The 23587-nt window shown below is 30.2% G+C and overlaps 1 protein-coding gene across 1 annotated transcript; it reads right to left on the minus strand.

The window, feature by feature from the left end:
• Positions 1 to 3951: 3951 nt before the first annotated feature.
• Positions 3952 to 7845, minus strand: LOC114261387 (pyruvate decarboxylase 1). Its single transcript, XM_082919032.1, has 6 exons — positions 6958 to 7845; positions 5714 to 5877; positions 4982 to 5632; positions 4722 to 4839; positions 4436 to 4624; positions 3952 to 4339 (listed from the first exon to the last, which is right to left on the minus strand). The coding sequence occupies exons 1-6, from the start codon at positions 7477 to 7479 to the stop codon at positions 4169 to 4171; spliced, it is 1815 nt and encodes a 604-aa protein (XP_082775158.1). The 5' UTR covers positions 7480 to 7845; the 3' UTR covers positions 3952 to 4168.
• Positions 7846 to 23587: the final 15742 nt, after the last annotated feature.

The following is a 23587-nucleotide window of genomic DNA, read 5'->3' on the forward strand; positions in this document are numbered from 1 at the left end:
ACAAGATAGCAGAAAGTGAAAAAATTATTTACCAAAAGTTGAAGGTATAACTTTTGATGTGATTTTTTTGCATAGAAAAATTTATATATTTCTATATATTTGTAACTATTTTTAATCTTTTATATCAATCTGTAATTTTTCCCTGTTTTAATGTGAAAGATTTCATACACAAAATGACAATGGATTTGTGATGTCCGAAAAAGGTTCAGGAGATTGGACTAGAGCATGGTATCGGGCTCCTGAGGCCTATTATAAATTCTGTTTTAATAATTCAAATTATTGAATCTGTAAAATTTTTTGAATATTTTATTTATGTAAAATTCATATTGATTGGATATCGATAATTGCCTAAGTAGAATAGATTTTTGTCAATAATTTTTTTTTAATTTATATTTATCGTTGACAGAAATATAATTTGATCAAGTAATTGTTGACAGAAATCTAATCTGATCAGGTGACTATCGATATCTTATTAATGTTATTTTTTGTAGTGATGACATATTCAGTGAGTTTTGTATATTAAACTGTTCAAATTATCTAAACAAGAGCCGTGATGGGTCTCGTGACCAAAACAGCACAGAATCTAATTCCTGTTAAATTCATATATTTCAAATTCGCATCCAAACTAACCCTAATATTTTAAGGAAAAATTACAAGATAGAAAGTGAATGTTATTTATCAAAAGATGAAGGTATAACTTTTTATGTGATTTTTTTGCATAAAAAAAATTACATATTTCTATATATTTATAATTATTTTTAATTTTTATATTAATTTGAAATTTTTTCATATTTTAGGGGTTGTTTGGGATGATCTAAATAAATACATTTTTTGACTTTTTATAAAATATAGGTTGGGTTTGAAGTGATGTGTTAGAGAGATAATGTGACTTAAATAAGATGATGTGACTTAAATAAAATAATAACTTTTTAATTTTTGATCTTTTTTTAAGCATGCCAAACTTGACCTTAATATGAAAAATTTCATACACAAAATGACCAGCTTGCTTGTTTTGGTTTTTTAGAAAATACTTTTCAAAAAATTCTGCATTCTTATTTTTCGTGTTTTTTTTGTTTTTACTGAATTTTTTTTAATATTTTAAGTAATTTTTTTACTTTTTAGACACACCTAACATAAATACACCTAAAAAGTAAAAAAATTATAAAAAAAATCTTTTAAAAATTCACTAAATACCAAAAATATAAAAAAATACAAGAATTCAGTATATTTTTTATATTTTTATGTATTTATTAATTTTTTAAAATATTTTTTCACAAATTTTTTATTTTTTAGATATATCTAACTAAGGTACATCTAAAAAAGTAAAAAAATATATTTAAAACTTAAAAAATATTCACTAAAAACAAAAAAATACAAAAATTAAAAAACTTAATTTTTAAAAAATTTAATCTAAAAAATTTAAACCAAACACACTGAATCAATTTGTAATGTTCCAAAAAAATAGTAGACTCTATTGAATGCCGACCACATTAAGCCTCTGTTTGGCAAGTGAGGTTGGAGGCTTTTTTGGCTATTTTAGCCACAAAAAATAAAATAGGCTATTTTAGCCATAACAAACAAAACATCACATCCAACCCATAATCATTACATTCTTCTCTCACAAAAAAACTCAAAAAAGCCAAAAAGCCAAAAAGCCCTTCCCAAACCAAGCTTTTAAGCCCAGGCTAAAATAGCCAAAAAAGCCAAAAAGCTAAAAAGCCAACCCACTTCCCAAACCAAGCCTAAAGCTGCTACAAAGGCTAAACTTAAAAAAGTGGGTTTGACAGCATCGTACACGACATGACATGTCACGTCCCAATGCCCCCAAAGATATTTTCAAGTCCCATTTACTCTGTCATTTTCATGCCTGTTTTCTCACTTTAATCATGCATTTATTCATGCTCTCTCTTTGAGGAATGACAACGGGACAGGTCAGGGTCGGGAATCATACTTTTCGTCTCTAATTTCCGAAGTTATAGAGTTTCTCGCCCCCATTTCCGATCCTCGACGGGGAACCTATCATCTCCTCCGTCCCCGTCCCTTAACGGAGATCAGATTTTTCCGACCCAAAAAAATCCCCGCAGCGCTCTTTCTCTCTCTGTGTGTTTAGCTTTCTCTCTTAATCATAAATCATCATTAACAACATATTTTCATCAACAACAACATCATCAACGGCAACATCATCAACAACATCATTTTCAGCAACAACAACAACATCAACAAAAAAAAAAAAAAATTGAGATAGATTGAGATAGATAGACACACACACATATATGTATACATACACAGATCTGCTCAGATCTGCCGTGTATGAAGGTTCAGCAATGGTGCGGAGGAGGAGGAGGAGAAGGCGACGGAGGATGAGGAGGCGACGGCGGACTGCGTACTGTCGCGGAAGAGGAGACAACGCCATCACCGACCGGCGACTACAGAGAGAAGAGAGAGTGAGAGAGAGCTTTCGCCGACTGTGGAGAGGAGAGAGTGAGAGAATCGCCGACTATGGAGAGGAGAGAGTGAGAGAGAGCCACTGCGGAGTGAGAGAGTATAGAGGGCAGAGAGAGAGAGTGAGAGATCAGGAATGAAGGTTATATTATATTACATATATATATATATATATGTGTGTGTGTGTGTGAATAGATAGAGGGGCATTATAGTAATTTTATGTCGGGGAGAAACGGAGCCGGGGCTGGGCCAGGTCGGGCCTGTGAAAGCTATCCCCGTCTCCGGCCCCACCTCGAATCTGATCGGGGATTCAATTTCAAATACCATTCCCGGCCCGTGGGGAGTATTTTTCGAGAAAAAACCGCTCTTATCGAGGACAGGGGGTCGGGTCCTCGTCGGGTCGGATTTAAATTGCCATCCCTACTCTCTTTCATACCCATCAATCACGCATTGTTGCACATCACCGGGGTGGTAGCCTAGACATTTTTCGTGTGACTCAGATTTAAATTTTGAGAGGGTAAAATATTAAGTAATTTCTTTTCTTTCTTTTTTTTGAAAAATTCACTCTACATTTTGATTGAAATCTAAGTTCATATAACATCTAATTAAACTTTATTGATACCTCAATAATAAATAGTTTCTTACGAATTAGTTTAAATTAAGCAGACAAAGCATTCTTTTTTTATCGTTCAAAACAAAAAATAAAATTAAAAAAAAATCATGCATTGTTGCACCGGACAACCCCTTCACACACACACACACAACACACACACTCTCTCTCTCTCTCATCCAAATATCCAATCATTCACCCGTCAAGTTGAAAAGAAAATCTTAACATGAAAGAGAAAATATAGGTGAGGCAAAAAGATTGATACACATCAGCATTGTCACATTCATGGACTATAAATTTTTTAAAATTATTTAAATTTATGTATGCCTAATTCCTTTTTTGAATTATTCAAACATATGCATGTCTAATTGGTGCATGTTAATCTTTCAATCGGCCATTTGAAAAGTCATTTGATCAGTCATCTAATGGATGTCAACTAACACACTAATAGACGAAAATGATAGCCACAATTAACAAGAATAATAAGCCTCCGTTTGAAAAATGGGTTAGCTTTTTGACTTTTTTAACTATTTTAACCTGAGCTTAAAAGCTTAGTTTGGGAAGGACTTTTTGACTTTTTAAAATTTTTTTGTGAGAGAAGAATGTAATGATTATGGGTTAGATGTGATGTTTTGTTTGTTATGGCTAAAATAGCCTATTTTATTTTTTGTGACTAAAATAGTCAAAAAAACCTGCAAACCCACTTGCCAAACACAGGCTAACTGTGATTAACAAGATGCCGATCGTCTAGTCAGTTGTCCAACCAAACATCTGGCTTATGTAATTCGAACAATTCAGATAAATTCAAATTCGATAGATCAATCATTTTCGATAGATATTGAAAACCAAAAGAAAATACACACAAAATCAGCAATACTCAGCAAAATATACAAATCCAGTGGCTCAAAACAAACAACATAGTATTCCCTTAAGGAAGCACAAATATGCTGGTCCACTTTAGCCAGCGACTGATTCAATCCCTCTTCACAGCAGCAGTGGAGAATAATTTAACAAATCTAGTAGACACAAAATTTTCACATAATGAAATGTAAATGTGAAAGGATAGCAGTCTCATCCTTTTATCAAACAACTGTATCCTATTCCTAAAATATCTTATTACTGAGGGTTTGGCGGGCGGCTGTTGGCAGCGGAGACTCTTGATCCCCATTCAAGCAGCTCTTTGCTAGTGTCATCCTTGTGGACTATCACTTCTATGAAGCACAAGCAATCTTTCTTTGCACCCGTGGCTGTCTCAATTGCTTCAGTGAGCTCTTCTTCACATCGCACCTGAAACAATGAAATTCAACAAAAGCTTGTCACAACTATTAATCATTGTCCCATTTCGATGCATTAAAGCAAACGCATTGAGATTTTCTGACTCACCTTAGTTGTCCAGCACTTGCCTTCGCCATTATGGATTGCTTCAACCAAGCCAGTGTAGTTCCAGTTCTTGATCACATTGTAAGGCCCATCATGGATTTCAACTTCTATGGTGTATCCACCATTGTTTATCAGGAAGATGATGCTCTTCTGTCCGCATCGCAGCATTGTCGACACATCTTGTGCAGTCACCTGCCAAAGCATTTGCCAAAAAAGTGTTAAAACTCACCCAAAATCCATGTATGCACTCTCAACTGTACAAAATAGAATCATGCATTTGTGTGTATACCTGGAAGCTACCATCACCAATGCAAGCAATCACTCGTTTGTTCTGTGCAGCCTGAGCATATCCAAGTGTTGCACCTACTGACCAACCAATTGAACCATATTGCATCTGGAACTCGTACCTGAAAAACCCAATTTCACAATATTTGTTAAAAATCATAAAATGTGAGCAAAACCAAAAATCAAACTCTTTTTTCGAGTGTTTTGTGTCCAGTTCCGTGACCTGTTATAGCTCAAAAACACAACATTCTCTCCACTACTTACCCACATCCCTCAGGCAATTTCAGCTTCTGGCAATTAAACCAAGAGTCCCCTGTCTCAGCAATCACTGCTGTTTCACTTGACACCACCTTCTGAATATGCTGGAACAGAACATTGACCCTTAAGGCCTCTTTAGGCTCACATTTCAGAGGATGCCCCTCAGGAACATGGATCCTATGGTAATTCTCATAAGCAGTCTTGTTGCACTTAAGCCGCTTCGCAAGAGCTCTCAAGAAATCCTTCATCAGAACACACCCAAATGTAGGGCCATTCGCAATCACCACGCGATCAGGATGCATGATGATCGCCTTCTCTTTCTTCAGAAGCAAAGAGTACCCAACAGAGCTGTAGTCATTGAAAATGGGTCCTGCAAACAAATAAGCATCCGCGGATTCCACGATTTCAGCGCAAAAGGCAGTGCTCACCGCGCCCCAATAAGTCCCAATGAAACGAGGATGGTGTTCGGGCACAAGCCCTTTCGCCGATGGCATCACTGCGAGAGCATAGCCACAAGCATCAGCTAATTCAACAAATGCTTCACAAGCTTTAGCCACTCGAAGTTTCGGCCCACCCACCATTACCGGCTTCACTGCCTTGTTTAGGAGCTCTGCTGTTGCTTCCACTGCAGCTTCCAAACCCATCTGATTACTCAATCTGTACACCCACAAAAATCACAATCAATTCAAATTGAACCAAGAATTCTACATACCCAGATCATGAAATTCAAAGATTTACCTTGGGGAGAGAAAGAATGGGACTGGTTCGCGGCTAAAAGTGGGATGTGGAATTGCAGGCAAGTTACAGCTTATGCTGATGTAAACAGGCTTGCTTTCTTTCAATGCGGTTGAAATTGCAGTATCGATCAGTTCATGTGCATCCTCCAAGTAGTTCACAACAGCCTAATATCATTAAAAACAACACAATCCCATCAAAACCCACAATTCACACAAGGATTTCACTTCATCAACAGAATGACATTCCATTTCTAATGTATTTTTTATTATTTTTAATCAACCAAATCTGAAAATAGATGTTTGGGTAAAACTTAAATAAATAAATCTACAGCGGATCTTATAAACAAAACAAATCCTAAATTTTAACTAAAATCGATGAAAATTTTGTATTTTAATTATTAAAATTAATATAATTGCACGTAAAATATCTAAAATCCTCTTTTTGTTTAGTTTAATAACTTTTTTATTTTATTTTACTTAACATTTAAATTAAAAATAAATTAAAAATTTTTAAATTTAAATTAACAAAATTAAAAAATACATATATTTATTTTATTCAAATAGTCAAACCTAGGATTTTTATTTTTTATTTTTTAAATTTTTTCAAGCAATATTTTTTAAAGAAAAATGCTTGGAAGCATGCTCCCACTAATTAGGTGGCAGTGAGTCCCGCCATTAATGATGTGATGTTTTGATCTTGGAATTGTATTTTTTTTTTTTTTACTTTTTTAATGCATTAGTGCTATTAGTGGTGATATTTTTAATAGGATGTTTTTTAAAACAGTGGTGCTACATACCACTAAAAAAAATCACTAAACCAGTTCCGGCAGTGCTAAAAATTAAAAAAAAAAAAAAGTACTATTAGTGGTGATATTTTTAGTAGGATGTTGTTTTCTAAAACAGTGGTGCTACATACCACTAAAAAAAATCACTAAACCAGTTCCGGCAGTGCTAAAACTTAAAAAAAAATAAAATAAAATAAAATATCAAATCAATTGGAGTTAGAGCTATTAAAACTCATTATTTTAAAGCTCCTAAACAATTTTCTTTTTAAAATGTTTCATAGTGTAGATGTTTTTAGTGAAGTTCACTACAATAAAATGAATATTTTATTAAAACATTCATATTGGCTAAATTAATTTTAAAAAATAGATTACAAATCTTCAATCACCATCGTAATATCTCATTGAATTGAAATGAACCAGAGAGAGAGAGAGAGAGAGGATCAGAGTTCTTAGTTCTCACCTGATAGCAAGTAACAGTTTGAAAGCATCGAAGCTCTTGACTAAAATCAGGTAATCCGATCGTGTGGTGGAGAATTCTGTTAGTTCCATAATCATTCGAATTCGGACCTCCAACGATGCAGATCACCGGAAGGTTCTCACTGTAAGCCCCGGCGATGGCATTGAGAACACTGAGGCCGCCGACCGTGAACGTGACGACGCAAGCTCCGACGCCGCGGGATCGAGCGTAGCCGTCGGCGGCGTAGCCGGCGTTGAGCTCGTTGCAGCAGCCGATGAGGTTGAGGCCCGGCTCGGCTATAAGGTGGTCGAGGAGAGTGAGGTTGAAGTCGCCGGGGACTGAGAAGACGTCGGTGACGCCGATCTGGACGAGCCGGCGAGCGAGATGGCGGCCCATGGTGGAGTCGGCTGAGCCGATGAGGGTGGAGGAGTTTTGGATGGTGGAAACGACGCCGTTGTGGGGGAGGCTGCCGACATCGTTGCAGGTGACGTGGCAGGCGTCGACTGCTCCGATCTTAGTGTCCATTGGTTGAAATGGAAAATCGGAAAACTCACAAGCGCGCACACACTATACTTCAATTAAGAGAGATATGTATAAATAAATGAGAGGAGTTAGAGAGAAAGAGAGTTGGGGGGTTTTGTGGTGAGTTTGGTTTTTTAATTGTGTGAGAGGAAGAGAGAATGGGTTGAGAATTTATATGGGTGGTGATGGTGGAGGTAGTAGTGGTGGATTAAATACAAGGGGCCGGTTTTGGATTTTGGGATGGCGGTGCTATCTCTATGTTCTCTTGCGCAATTACAGATAAAATCAACGTCAATTGACCACAGTGCTCAGGAGGCAGATGTGCGGCAGCACGCTGTCATTGGCTCTCATTTTTTAGACCTCTTGTTTGGTAGAGCTGTGGAAAAGTGCTTATAGCTTATGCCTAAATAATTTATAGTTTATAACTTTCAGCTTAAGCTGATTTTTAGTTTATTCTTAAAGCATCTCCTGCCCCACTCAAAGAATAAGCTGATTTCTGACTTCCACAAAATTATAAGCTATAAGTTATAAACTAAATCAAACACATCAAAATAGCTTAAATTAAGCTGAAAGCTGAAATAAACTGTAAATAATTTCTGCCAAACAGGCACTTCGTTTGGGAAGACATGATTTGGACTTTTTTGACTATTTTAGTCACAAAAAATAAAATAGGCTATTTTAGTCATAACAAACAAAACATTACATCCAATCCATAATCATTACATTCTTCTCTCACAAAAAAAATTCAAAAAAGACAAAAAGTCAAAAAGTTCTTCAAAAACCAAACTTTTAAGCCCAGACTAAAAGAGCCAAAAAATTCAAAAAGTCAGCCCACTTTCCAAACGGAGACTTAATAATTTTAACTATTTATTTTTTAAGATATATTTAAATAAAATATATTAAAAAAATAAATTGATGATTAATTATTTTATCAAATTATATTTGTATTTATAACAAAAAAATAAAAAAATGTAATTTGAAATATAAAATTAAACACAAATACTAATCGATAAAAGGATTATTGATGTCTATTCAATTTATTTTTTACAAATATATTTTATTTAATATATTTTAAAAAATAAATAATTTAAATTATTAAAATAGACCCAAAATAAGTCTTAATAAGCGCAAAACAGAGGTCCTATTTGGTGCTGCTGTTAAAACAGATTATAGATTATACCTTAACAGATTTTAGATTATGACTTTAATCAGAAGTTGTTAATCTATTTAGTGTAACTGTTGGATTATAGATTTAAGTTGCTGAGTAGTATTTGTTAAATAAGCTGTGAAGTAACTTTTTCAATTAATTTTTATTTTTTATTATTCACTATTTGTCTACATTTCTCATAAAAAAATAATAATAATATTCTATAGTCCATTTAGGTCTTTTTTATTTTTAAAAAAATAAAAAATAAAAAAATATAAGAGTATAATCATGAATTAACATGTCCACAGCAGAAGCTGATAATCAGAAGCAATGAATGAGCAGCTTCTCAGAATCAGTTTTTTTGACTTAAAATAAGTTGCTAGAATCAGAAGTTGTTTAAAATAAGTTTAACCAAACAGTCCAAAATAACTTTTTAAAAGCCAGAAACCATAAGCTGACTCAAAAAAGCCCCACCAAACACCCCCAGAGGTTGTTCACAACCACCCCATCCATCTTCTATTTTGAAAAAGATAAACAATCTATAAGAGTATCTTCAATGGTGAATCATTTTTCTCATCAAATCTGAGAAAAAAAAAAAAAAAAAGTAATTTCCTCAATTTGATACAAGGTGTTCCAATGGTTGTACTGTAACTTGCATCAAAATAATGTGGACGTCTGGTGAGACAACCGGCTAGTAGACCGATTAAGGGTTTGAAAAAAAAAAATTCCCTCCATTTCGTTTCCCATTTCTTTTTTTCCTCCATTAAATATTTTTCACTTTTTGTTGCTTCCAATTTCAATGGGTTTTTTTAATTTTGCTTTTGTCTTTGTTGCGTAAAAGAAATAGGAAGTGGTGAAAGTTTGGGTGTTCCAATTTCAACAAAACTGGTAACTGTTAAGGGCTTAGCCTCGGCTTGCCTTTTTTTTTTTTTTTTGGTTGTGTTTTCGGGTGTGGCACTACAGAAAACTAGAAGCATCTCATTTTTTGTTGAGTGTGTTAGGAAAGTGAATTCTTTAGGTTTTTGTTTGGTGGTTTGTGTGCCAATCATATGGTAATGGCTTCAATCCAGCTATTGTGATTTTGTTCTCTACTCCCTCTCACATGCACACAGACACCCAATGTTCATAGAGAGTGGCTTTTGCATTTTGTCGATTGATCACTGGTTGATGATGAACATATATTGCTTTCATGTGGGTTTATGGCTTTCTCTTTCACATTCAACATTTGGTGATGATCATGGGTTCATTTGTTTATCAGATTTTCTCTGATTTCTCTAAGATGATTCTTTTGAGCTCCTCAAATTTTGTTTGATTGTTCATTAAATTAAATAAGATATACATATTTACAACACTTCATGTTGTTCTTGATCTTCTCATTTATTGCAGTGCTTCAGTTTGCAAGCCAACCAAACATTGAAGCACTGCACAGCAGCTTCGCATTTTTTGTATGCAAGGGATGATTGGTGGGATGACTGGTGGGACAACCGACCGGACATCCAACCGGTTGTCTAGTGGGATCCACCTCCATCGTAACACACAATATTCTGGTAAAATTTGTCTAGCTTCTCAGTTTGGTGAAATTTTTGAGCTGTTCTCATTTTGATATTATTTTGATAAAACCGTTAGAGACAAAAAAAAGTTACATTTTTTCACCAAATTCAAATTTAGTGATGATTCTGCTTCATCGTTGGAGATGGTCTATGTAGAGATAAAAAAAAAAAATTTAAACAGTGATATAATATTATAATTATTAATAATTAAAATTACAAAAAAAATTATTAATGTGTAATATTTTTTAGGAAAACCTACATATTAATGGAAAGTTTATAAAATATTTACAGATTAATAAAAAAAATATAAATTTAATTATTAATATTTGTAAAATTTATTATTGATTTGATTTTTTTTTTTTAATAAAAAAGATCCTGATGGGTCGTTGAACACACCAAAATTAAATACTAAACTATACCAAATTCTATCAGAATAATGGCAAGTCCAGGTATCGATCCACAGTGACAATTGTGAAATTAAACTAATTTAATTGTTAAATTCCTAAATTAATTTTGATAAAAAGATTGATTGTTTATAACCTAATTTAATAACAAATAAATTAAACTAAGGAATTAAATTATCAATAATAAATGAAATTGGGTTTACTAAATTAGGGAAAAATCCTAGGGTAGAGAATTCACCACTAACCACATGAATGAGATTTAACATCAACCACCAATCGTAATTCGGTTTGAACAACCCAATATTTCACAGAGGGTTGTTACATTCAATGTATAGGCACGAATCATCCCGAGTAGTACGAGTCGTTTGCTCTAAACTATATTAGCAAAACGACCCGTCTCTCATAGCATGACTCGTCTCATACTTTGAATACAAACACAAAGAATACTAATGTATGGAAAGCATTAAACAATCACAGAGAGTAAAAATGCTTGAAGAGAAGAACGAAATAATTATTTATGAACTTCTAAAACATCCATACATTCATTCAAACCAATTTACAATTAAAGCTCATGAAAAATTTCATTACATGGCTAGGATTTCATCAAAACCCTAGAAAAGACGACTAGCCACTCATGGAGGAGTGGAGGGAGGAAGAAGATGAGGAAGACACCACCATGGGAGATATCCTTGAAGCTTTTTGTTTTTCTTCCCTTCCAAACCCTAGCCTCTCCCTTTAGGTCAAAACAACTTCAGAACCCTAGAAAAGCCTTTTTCTTGCCTTTTTATCCTTCTACTCACTTCCAAACAGGTTTAAAACGTCGATTTGACTTTCCCGGAAAAAGTCAACGCACGTGCGGGAAAAGTCAACTCTGCCCAAATTCTGTCTTTTTGCCCATTTTATGCTCCGACGATGTACAACCTGATTGACATTCAACACACATAAAGTATACAGTTTGACCAGCAAGTAAAGTTAAGAGATTCTAATTAACGGCATCAATGATGTACGTTTCGGCCTTAATCAGATCCACTAACTTTTAACTTCCCCGAATTTTTAAAAATTATCAACGATAATTTCTCATTTTATAAATTGGTTATTTGAATTAATTTTTAAAGTTTTATAAAAAGATGTGTAAAAAAATAAGTAAAATAATTGCTTCTTTTTTTTTTTTTTTTGGTATACTTCAGTCAATTTTGGCTTGTTTTGGCAACTCGGCTAAAAGTTTTTTTTTTTAGTTTTTTGACTTTTTTAGATCACATCTGTCATGACCCAAACCCGTCCCTATGGGTTTAGCACCGTAATCGGCTAGTAATCCGAGATTACCGAAGGCCTGCTTAACAGTAATACAGTAAAACAGAGTACAGGGGCCTGGCGGAAGCCAATACATTAAATAAACAATGTCCAATGAGCTGTGACAGTCTGTATGCAAAAGACTTTTTCATACATATATGCAGTTAGTGACAAAACAATATGTACATATATACAATCATTCAGTTCTGAGACCTAATCCCTATTAAACAGTACGGTAACAGTCTACAGTTTACAAAACAGAACAGAATGGGGAAAACTAAAACACCCCATAGCCTTAGCTTGACAGGCTCGGAATCTCGCAGTGAGGCACATAGGTTGGCTTGACAAAACTGGAGCTTAACCCCGACGCTTCTAGCAGCAGTCTGGTGCCTGTACACCTACATATATATATAAGCAGTGAGCTAAAGCCCAGTGAATAATATAATGCGTAAAGGGTTTAGAATGAATGTCCTTGCAGTAATGAAAATAGTTCGTTAATTCAGTATATCAGTCATTCAGTCATATGTGGTACATCCATTAGCATAACAGTACAGTAAACAGTAGGTCTTAAAAGACCGAACAGTAAATAATGGCCATCAATCAGTAAACAGTAGTGGTTCCAACAAGGAAACCGACAGAGATCTCTGTAACAGTAACAGTAAACAGTAGTTGCTAAGGATGCCACAATACAGTTCAGAATATAGGACGTACATTCATTCAATTAACAGTATCAGTTCAAAAAGTAATACAGTTCAATTGTTCAGAAGATAATCATTTTGAACATATCTTTACACAGTTGTTACTCATAGAGTTCTGGGCTACAGTAAAGCTAGAGCGCATCCCCAGTCGCCAACCCTATACAGTTACAGATTGAACACACACTAAGCTACACAGTTGGGAAAGATAAAAATTTAATCCCTAATTTGCCTCGGTGTGTTCTACATTTATACCCTCATTAAGATGCCTTAAACTAGGCCTAAGGATGCCTAGGATGAAATGAGGATGCAAAGATGCACTTTAAAAGCATTTTCAGAATTTTCAGAAAACAGGGGTCCCACTCGAGCGTAGGTTAATCCGCTCGAGCGGACATGCAGACAAAAGTTTCCGCTCGAGCGCATACTCAACCGCTCGAGCGTACCTCAAAACAGTCAAAAGTGCTAGATAGGTGAAATCCACGCTCGATTGGGCGCTCGACATCCGCTCGAGCGTAAGACACAAGGTCCCGCTCGAGCTGGCTTAAAAACAGAACAAAATGCTGGGAGCACGATTTCCACGCTCGAGCGCCAGTCACACCGCTCAAGCGTGAGTTCAAAATCTGGAATTTCCAGATTCGAATCTCAAGCTCAAAATCAAGTTCAAATGCATTAAAACCAATTCCTTTGGGCCCTTTTCCTAGAAAACGTTTGTAAATATATAGAATAACATGATTCAAAGCTCAATTTGTAAAATCAAGGCCCAAAAGAAAGATCAATTCAACTCAATTTGAAACCAATTTTCATGAACATAATTCAAACATAACATGCATGAATTTAAACCATTTCAAAGCTTCAATTTCATGCTCTAACGAGTCAATATCTTCAAAGACAAGATGAAATCATAGTCTACACTCAAAACATGGACATGCATGTGAGGAATTATGGACTACAACCTCAAAACGTCAATATATATACATGCATGCAACACTTAAGCTCCAATTCAACAATTTGAGCCATAAATTGGCTCTAGACTTCAACTTTGCTCAAAACCATGCAAGAACAAGCTTAAACACAACAATGAGAGGTTGAATTCCCTTACCTAGGTCTCCAATACAAGGTGAGAAAGCTTAATTTGCAACCTATATTCCAATTCTTCAAGCCAATGCACAAAATCAACTTGAATTCATTCCAAACCTCTCACTCTCCTCTTGGTCGGTTGTGATGTTCAATTGTGGCTGATGAAATGTTGCCTAAGTATATAATAAGGCTCAAATATGGTTCATCTAGTGGGCCACTAGTGTGGTGTTTTGGTAATTAAGCCAAACTATTGCAATTTAACTCATTATTATCCAATTTAATCATACCAAATCACATTTTAGATAAATACACCATAAAATCATATAAATTCCAATGAACACAGATCATCAATCAGTTTCAGATTCGGCCGCCGATAATGCCTTCAATTCGCAATTTAAACATAAAACATGAACAAATAATCGAACAGTCAAACAGATAGATAATGCATTTAAACAGATATAGTCAATTAACCAGTTTCAGATTTCAGTCAGTCAATTCAGTATTTCAACCAGTTCAATTACTTTTCATAATCAGTCTCAGTTTAGCGGTAATCGGTAGTTTATCGATAAACAGTGGTGAGGGTTGTTACAACATCACTTTTTTATTTTTTTATATGTTTTTCTTAAAAAAAAAATTAAAAAGTCAAAAAATCAACTTTTAACTTATTTTCCAAAACAAACATTTATAATCCTTTGGATTTTAGGTCAATGGAGCAAATTGGTTGTTAGCTGTTAAATAAATACCTATGAAAGTTTCTAACGCCATATTTGATAATATTGAATTTTAGTCCAAAAAAAAAAAGTCATTATAAGTTCTGAAATCATTCTATCTATTTTTATATACTTTTTTTTTTGTAAAAATTAAAAAAAAAATACTCTAAAATCTAATTTCCAAACGAATCCTAAGAAGGTCAAATGTACATCTTCAATCCAAAATTTTAATCCTTTTTTTGGTTACTTATTTAAGGAGCAATGCTACCTCAACTCAATTTTTTACTAATAATCTTACTAAAAATATATATATCCAAACATCATGGAATGTTTATATATCATTAATTTTTTGACAACTAATCACAATGAGCCTCTTGTATTTTTAATAAAAAATTTAGTAAGGTTGTTAAAATATGTAGAATCATTCCGAGAGATTATACTTTCAAGATTAGAATAAAATGTAATTGTATTCCATAAATCTATGACACATAATTAAGTACAAAATCAATCACATAATCTTTTCCCATAAGTTTTACTATGTTATATATGGCTATGAGTATTTTATGTGATTTATTTTATATTTAGTTAAGCGTATAGAGGCCCTGTTTGGTAGAGATTATTTTCAGCTTATTTCAGATTTTAACTTAATTTAAACTATTTTGATGTGTTTGGTTCAGCTTAACAATACAGCTTATAGCTTTTTATAAGTAAAAAATCAACTTATTATTTGAGTGAGGGAGAAGAAACTTAATTTATAAGTCAAAAATCAATTTATGTTCACAGTTATAAGTTATAAGCTGTTAAGGTATAAGTTATAATCACTTTCTCATAACTCTACCAAACGGGGCCAGAGTCTTGTTAAATTATATTTATATATAAACATAAATTATTTTATGTAACAATTATGTTACATGACTGAATTGACATAATAAAATTTTAATTTGTTACTTGTTATTTGTTATGTAATAAACATATAATTTAAGAAATTATTTTCTGCTCGACTTGAACTGCTAAATGGTTGGGTTTTTATCAAATTTTAATTGCACTTTTGATAAATAAGTAATAAGTAAAAAAATACATTACCTCAGCTCAATGACGTGGAATATTTAATAGGAAAAGACTTTCACGTAAGGTATTCGAAGGAAAATAGCATAGGGCTACCAGTGTCCAAACGTGTATACCATGTTCACATTCCAATGACTGAGGAGGGACTCTCGGACCATTTATTTTTTAATATTTGGAAATGAACCCAAAATTGAGAAGAGCAATTCATCTTTTCTTCTTCCTCTTCGATGTTTATTTTTTTAAATAAAAATGTAGACACATTTCTAAATAAAAATAAACAAAAAAACAAAAGCATGTATACATTGCGATTTTGGTTATTAATTGGCTCACAATCCCTAATTAGTGTTATGTTAAATATTTCTTTTCTTTTCTTTTTTTTTTCTTTTCTTTTCTTTTGGGATCTTTATTTGGTTTGTAATAGTGGTGATATTAATGAGTGTTGTAAGAATATTGACTTAAATATTAAAAATTACACTAAAAACAAGTGATTTGAACAAAAATTTATGTGCATTTTTGTTTGAATTTTCAATTTTTTTTTTTTGTGAATTTTTTTTTCATATTTTGGTAAAACTTTTTTACTTTTTAAATATATCTAATCTTAATGTATCTAAAAAGTTTTTTTTTTAAAAAAATGATTAAAATAAAAAATAAAAAAAAATCAATAAAAACAAACAAAAATCTATTTAAAAATAATTTCTAAAAATTAGAACTAAACAAAGCCATGTGGGCTAGAATAGAAGAAGATGGGGAAGTCAAATACAATGACCAAGTTGAAACCCTGATTTTGCTAATTTCCTAGTTCCAATCCAACCATTTGAGCACGCGTTACGTAATTGCCTTCAAACCCGCACCACGTTTTTAAATGTCCTAATGTATTTTTATTATTAGATTTTATCTTAAATTTCACATATAATTTAATAATTAAGAATTTATTAAAATTGAATGACAAAATAATTTAAAATAAACGATACTCGGGTTTTCAAAAGTCAAAATTCAATCATCTTTGAATGCATGTCAGGATCCTAACACTTTTTAATCTCAATATATATCAAAATATCTTTACACATTTTAATATATTTTTTCAACAATCTTAAACGTTTTTTATAACATTTTTTTTATGATAATATACTAATAAGATGTTCTTTTTATTAGTGCGCATGGTAACTTTTTAGGAGAGATTATACAATAAACACCATTAAAAAATGTATTATATATAAGTTCTGACATGTTGTGATGTTTATATTACTTTGTGTCATAATCAAATTACTTTCATTATGACAAAAAAATATTACAATAAATTATAATTAAACATCACTTAAAATTATTATGATCCTAATCAGAATAACAAGCGTACTATGTGATAACTAAATCATAAACAATATTACAATAACTAATAACCAAATAATAATTAACACAATAATTAGGAGCCATAACCAAATATTATTTTTAAAAATGACGAATATGAGGCACTATATTTCTATTTTTATTTTTATTTTGAAGCCTGTGTTATAAAAATTTGAAAAATTACAGAAAAAGGGTTGTTTTCACAAAATATTTATAAATTTATAGAAAAGTTTATAATTTTAATTATTAAAATTGAACTGGACATTTGGTCTAGTAGTCGTGTAACACCCTTTGTAATGTGAGATTTATAAGTAATAGTGAAGTGGTTATTAGGTTTTGTTAATTTTTTAATTACTGGGCTAGAAATATAAAATATCATAAACAATATTACAATATGTAATAACTAAATCAAAAATAATATTATAATAACTCATAACCAAATTATAATTAACATAATAAGGAACCATAACCAAATTTCATTAAAAAAAAATGAAGCATATGATGCACTTTATTTTTATTTTGAAGTTTGTGTTATAAAATTTTGAAAAATTACAAATAAGGGGTGTTTTCACAAAATATTTATAAATTTATAGAAAAACTTATAATTTTAATTATTAAAAATTGAACTAGCGGATTTGGTGTAGTGGTTGTGTAACACCCTACAGGTTTGTAAGTAGTAGTGAAATGATTGTTAGGCTCTATTGAGTTTTTAGTTACTAGACTGGACTACCAGTTTATTTGATAATATAATTATTCTTTTATCAATTGATAAAATTTACCATTTATAATTTTATAAAAAGCGTTTTGAAAATATATTTTTTAAAAGTAAATGCTAATAAGTGACCTATTATTTAATATTGGAAAGCATGTGAAATTTTTTTTAAAAAATGTGTAAAAATATTAAAAAATTATATTAATTTCAGCAAAAATATATTGAATTTAGCGAAAAAATATCTTATATTTTTTAAAAATTTTATTTTTTATTTATATCATAGAAGGACTTATTAGCAATACTTTTCTTGACAAATTTAAGGGTTGTTTGGGATGACCTAAATAAGTGTATTTTTTATCTTTTTACGAGAAGATGTGCAGAAAATTAAAGAGGTGATGTGATGTAAAAAAGATAAAAAAAATAAATTATTTTGTGTATGTCAAACTTGATCTTATATTGAAGTCCAATTTCCTAGAAATTTCTTCCTAGGTATACAATTTGTCTTGTAAATCATTTTTAAATGGGATACCCCAACTCTACTGACCAACATTACATGTCCAAACTTTCACTTGATTGGCTGTGAACAGCAGCCAAACAGAAGTCCGCTGGTTTTAGAAAACCAGTATTCAGAGTTCGCTGGTAATAATCCAACTGATTCTGACTCCTCCTCGAACTCACTTTCTTCCTCTTTGTTACTTGTTGCGTTTAAAATGTTAAATCTTACTTGTTGCGTTTAAAATGTTTAAAAAATATATAGGATTATTTTGAAAAGTTAATTAAAAATTAATTTTTAATTTTTAAAAAAATATATATATAAAAAATTAAAAAGACAATATAACTCAAAATAAATTAAAAGTTAAAAAATAATTTTTTACTATCTTCTTAAAAAAGGCCATAACTGTATAGAGGTGACTTTTGATTAGACTGTACAAAGTACAGGCACAATTACTCTTAAAGAGTGATATATCATTTGGGTATTTTGGCACCATGATTTTTAGTCACTTTTTTAGATTTGTAGAAAAAGTTAAAAGTTAACTTTTGTGTGAAGTTAAAATTCTACCTTCTAATGAGTTAAAATGTGTTACATAGATGAAGTTGTAAATATTTTAAATAAATAGGGATAGTTTGATCATTTTATTGTGATTTGACATCATAAATAAATACTAATCAAAAAAGTCAAAAGCAACTTTTTACTAACTTCTTAAATCATTTGTCTAAAAAAATCAAAAACTTAGTCAAAAACCAAAAAATAATTTTTTACCATTTTTTCAAAATAAGCCATTGTCACCTAAATCACGAATTCATAAATTATGAGACGTTGGCAGATTGGATTGGGTTTAATAACCTCTTATATGTCATCCGTTTAAATTTAAGTAGATTGAAAAAAATCAATCTATATTTATTTACCTTGTCTATCTTATTAATAGATGTGGATTGAATAGGCTATCCGAGTTGATGGGTAAATACGAATTTGGTGATTTGGATTTTACTATCTTATTTTTTCTTATAACTATTTTAGAGTAATTTTTTTTACTATTTTAGACTTTATTTCAGTCCAAAATATTTTATTTATCATTTTTTATAATTAAAATAAAGATCAAATTTTTATATTTGATAAATAGTTAATATTATTATTAAATAAAATATTTATTTTTAATCGTATAAAGCATAAAAATATAACATAACTTTTTAACAGAATTGACGAATAGAATTGAGTCCAATTATCGATTCTACTATAGCCGAATTAAAAAAATTATATCTGCATCCGTTAAATTATATTATCAAATTATTTTAAAATGAATAGATTTTTAAAAATGAATAGATTGAATCGGAGTAAGGATCTTCTAAAGTTTTTTTTTTTTTTAAGTTTCTTAGAGTGGTGCATTGTGTGGTTGAGATTTAATGACAAATCGCATTAATTTTTTAATATTAAATCTCAATCACACAATACACCACTTTAAAAAAATTTTAAAAAAAAACACTCTAAAAGATCTTTGCTGATTGAATCGCGTTGATCCATCTTGACATATTGGTCGGATCGTGACCAATCCTACATGATACTGCTACTGTGTTAGAAATGTTTGCTTTCTCTTTTCTTGTGTCTGATGAAAAACAAAGGGGACCTACACGTGGTGTGATGGAGTAGTTGGCTACATCACGAGATTGATACACCATTGGTACACTGGTCGATTCCACAACCTACTTACCAATTTTTTATTTCATTTTACTAGTATTATGATATTATATAAATAATTAAAAAATAATATTAATATTAAATAATATTTTAAAATATTAAAGAAAAAAGATTTAAAATCAAATAAATTTTAATAATTTTTATGTCAATTACAATTAATGTTTTTTTTTAATCTTGTCATCAATAGTGCATTCTGGGTATGTTTGATTGGAAGGATTAAAGCATAGGATTGGGATTATTAATCCGTGGGCCCAATCATCCTATGTTTGTTTTGACATTTTGGTTTAGGATTATTAATCCAATGGATAATTAATCCAACAAATTTGTAGGATTATTAGTAATGGGGTAGGGGTAGGATAACTAATACCACACTAATTTAATAGGATTATTAATACCTCACTATTAGTGTTGTGAATCAAACATGGCCTCTATGTATTAAAAACAAAAATTTGTGTGATAATATAATTAGTAAAAATTAAAGACAAAATAAAAATAAATTATAAAAACTGTACTTACGATAAAATATAAATAAATTATGTCATTGAAATTTTGTAATTATAATTCATCTTATATTAAAGTTCATCTGATTATATAAAAAATACTTAACATTAAAATTAATTTACAAAATAAAATAGAAAAGAGAACAAAGGGAATAGTCCTTCTCTCGATCACTCAAATTAATCTTTCTCTTGTTACGCGTAGTTGCAAGTTTTTTTCTCAAATAGTTCAATTACGATAAAATTAACTATTGAAAATAAAAATTAAAGTTCAAATATGGAATAGGCTAGTCTAGCATTTAACCCAATCCAAAATCATTCTTTTAGTCTGACATTACCATTAAGATCAATATTTTCTTAATTTTAAAATTAATATATATTTTAAAAATTTTCATATTAAAAAGAATAAATTACACTAATATCCCTTCAACTATTTATCAATATCAACTTGTCTGCCAAAATAACTTTTCTTGGTTTAACTAATAAAACAATTCTCATTGTCTTATGATTCAAATTTCTTTTTTGACTTTCTATGTAAATTTTTTAATAATAAATATAGCCAGATACACTAATAATTTTATGCCACGTGTATTTTATAAATTTTAAAATTAAAAATTTTAGATTAATAATTTAAAGCTCCTAAAATCTTTTATCCAACATATCACTTTGCACTAATTTATGAATATAAGTAAAATATATAGAACAATTACAGGAATAATTAATTATTGACAATTTCAAAGTGCACTTTTAGATGTCATTCACACACAAAGTCTCAATAAATATATTATAAACACCATAAAATTAAAATCATATTAATATACTGTAAAAGTTTTGTATGTATATATTTAAACTACATGTACGAATTGTCATGTATAAATTTTATTTGATAAACTATGTTTAGATTGAAAAGACACCAACATAAATGGTATTGAAATTGAATACTTTATGATTTTGCGTAGAAAGATGGAGAGAAAGTTTTTGAATTTATTTAGTAGGAATTTCTTTTCATGATCAAGATACAAAACTTGTAAATTTTTTAATACAAATTTTAAATTTAAACTATATTAATTTATAATTTTGTATAAAACTATAAAAACACAAAGAGTCCTACTTTTTTTATTATTATTATTATCAATACACAAAGAGTCCTATAGTCAAACACAATACTTCAACCGATATATAGACTGATGTATCTAACCTCCAAATAGACGTGCATCGTAATTATTTTTTTTCGTTAATAATTCAAAATTTTTCCTTGTTGAGATATTTTATAAATCATTTGAAATTCTCTTGAAACGATATAAAAGTCATCTACCCATGAACCACATAATACATACTAAAAAAAGTATATTAAAAAAAAAAAAAAAAAACACATGGTATGAAACAATCACATAACTAAAGTGCTTATTTTGAAATGATAATAAAGGTTTAAATGTCTTAAAAATACAATGTGAAAAGAGAAGAGGAGAAAATTTGTATAAATTATCATGAATTTAACAAAAAATAATTTTAAAAACATGTGGTAGGAAACATATTGTAATTTAAAAAATAATAATAAATTTATTACCATGAATTATGCAAACATATACTACATCTACCAACACCATTCTTAGAGATTTTTTTACAAATCACTTGATTATTTCGAAATGATTAGGGATCATTCACACCAGAATCAAAACAAATATAAATGATTTAAAAGTGAATATTATATGATAAATAATTGAAAAATATCTATATATACACATTAACATAAATTTTACAAAATGAATAGTTAATAGAATTACTTGCAATTATGAGGATAAAGTAAATTGGGTGGTGTTAAGAGAGTTGAGGAGACTACAAGAGAGATTGATAGACTTCGCAAGAGCTCCAAACCACATTCATCTATAGACAACAAGATTTTGTGTTTATGATTTTTTTTTTAAAAATTTTTTATGACTGATACCTAAGCCAATTTATGTATATATTGACTAATTTTGAGACTCACACAAGCGCTGCTTACGTAGATCGAGTAAATTTCAAGTAGAGTTTATAGACGTGATGTGATTCTAAAAGTTAATAACACAATAAAAATTGAACCTGAAACCTGAAAAGGAACGCAACCCAAGCCCAAGTTGCAATTACTAGGCCAACCCTGAAGGACTTTTTGTGTTCATGTGATGGAAAAATGGAAGAACATCTAAACTAGGATGGTCTCTCAAATAAAAATGAAGAATCAAATTGATGACAAAGATTTAGAGAGTCAACAATCACGGAAAAACATGTATCAGGCCAGTAATTGTGGTTTTGCATTTATAATTATTGACGTAATATCCATGTTATGCATGGTTTTAAATAAATAATAAATAATTAATTTTAAATTTAAATTAAACAGTAAAAAAATAAAATTAATTAAATTTTAATTATTTTATCACAATTTTGCTTATAGATTTTTTTTTTTTACCATTAATGCTATGTTTTAAGTTCTAAATAACAATAACATGAATCATAATGTAATTAGTAAAAATTATGATAAATTATAAAATTACACTTTTTTATTTTTATTTGTAGAAACAAAAACTATGATTAAACATAAATACATTATTATTTTCTAAGAGTTTCATAATTTTATTTTGATAATATCGTTAATTATGTGAAACTCAATAATAAGTATTATTTTTTTTTACAAAATACATTTTTTTATATAATAGTAATAATAATAATAATATTTTTGTGAAATTCAATTTAGCAAAATTTGTTTAAATCAAAAAATTGAATAATAAAATAAAATGATAAACAATAAATTAACAGTGGCTCCTATCATTTTATCTTTCCTGAAATCAGCATTTACCTACCAATTATAACATTTAGATTTTCTCACAATCACTAGATTCAGCATCTCACATTGGTCATTTTCTTATTCTTCTCTCTTACTCATTTTTGCTTAATGGATCTTCATAGCACAGGTGTAATTTTTTAAAATTATTTTATAAACCATTATACTCATGCTATGCACGGGTTTAAATAAATAATTAAAAATTAATTTTGAAATTAAATAATAAAATAAAATTTATTTATAAGAAATAAATAAACTATGGTGTAAAATTATAGTTTTGCAATTTAGTTTATTTAAAAAAAAGTGCAATAAAATTACAAAAACCATATTTACAATGAAATATAAATGCATTTTGCCTTATAAGTTTTGTAATTTAGTTTATTTTATGTCATAAATAGCCCAATCATATAATAAATTATATCTGTCAATCTATTAACTAGACATTGTCAATTTTGTAAAATTTTAAAAATATGTCTACTTAGGTATAAAATTATAGTTTCTCCTAGGCCATAATTTATAAATACAAAAGAACAAGAGTTGGCTTGAGAATTTATAGTTGTACTAGACACTAAAATGACATAATCCAATTGACTTAGCGTTTATCTTAACTT

This window comes from Camellia sinensis, chromosome 3, assembly GCF_055761805.1.
Source record: "Camellia sinensis isolate YWXY chromosome 3, ASM5576180v1, whole genome shotgun sequence".
Classification (NCBI taxonomy): Eukaryota; Viridiplantae; Streptophyta; class Magnoliopsida; order Ericales; family Theaceae; genus Camellia; species Camellia sinensis.

Bases quoted from the DNA above. Each gene is read 5' to 3' on its own strand.
- LOC114261387 (XM_082919032.1), bottom strand. From the start codon at position 7,479: ATGGACACTAAGATCGGAGCAGTCGACGCCTGCCACGTCACCTGCAAC. The intron at 4,840-4,981 runs GTAAGTAGTGGA...TGGGTTTTTCAG, and splicing joins AAATTGCCTGAGGGATGTGG to GTACGAGTTCCAGATGCAAT. The intron at 4,340-4,435 runs GTGAGTCAGAAA...TCATTGTTTCAG, and splicing joins GCAAGTGCTGGACAACTAAG to GTGCGATGTGAAGAAGAGCT.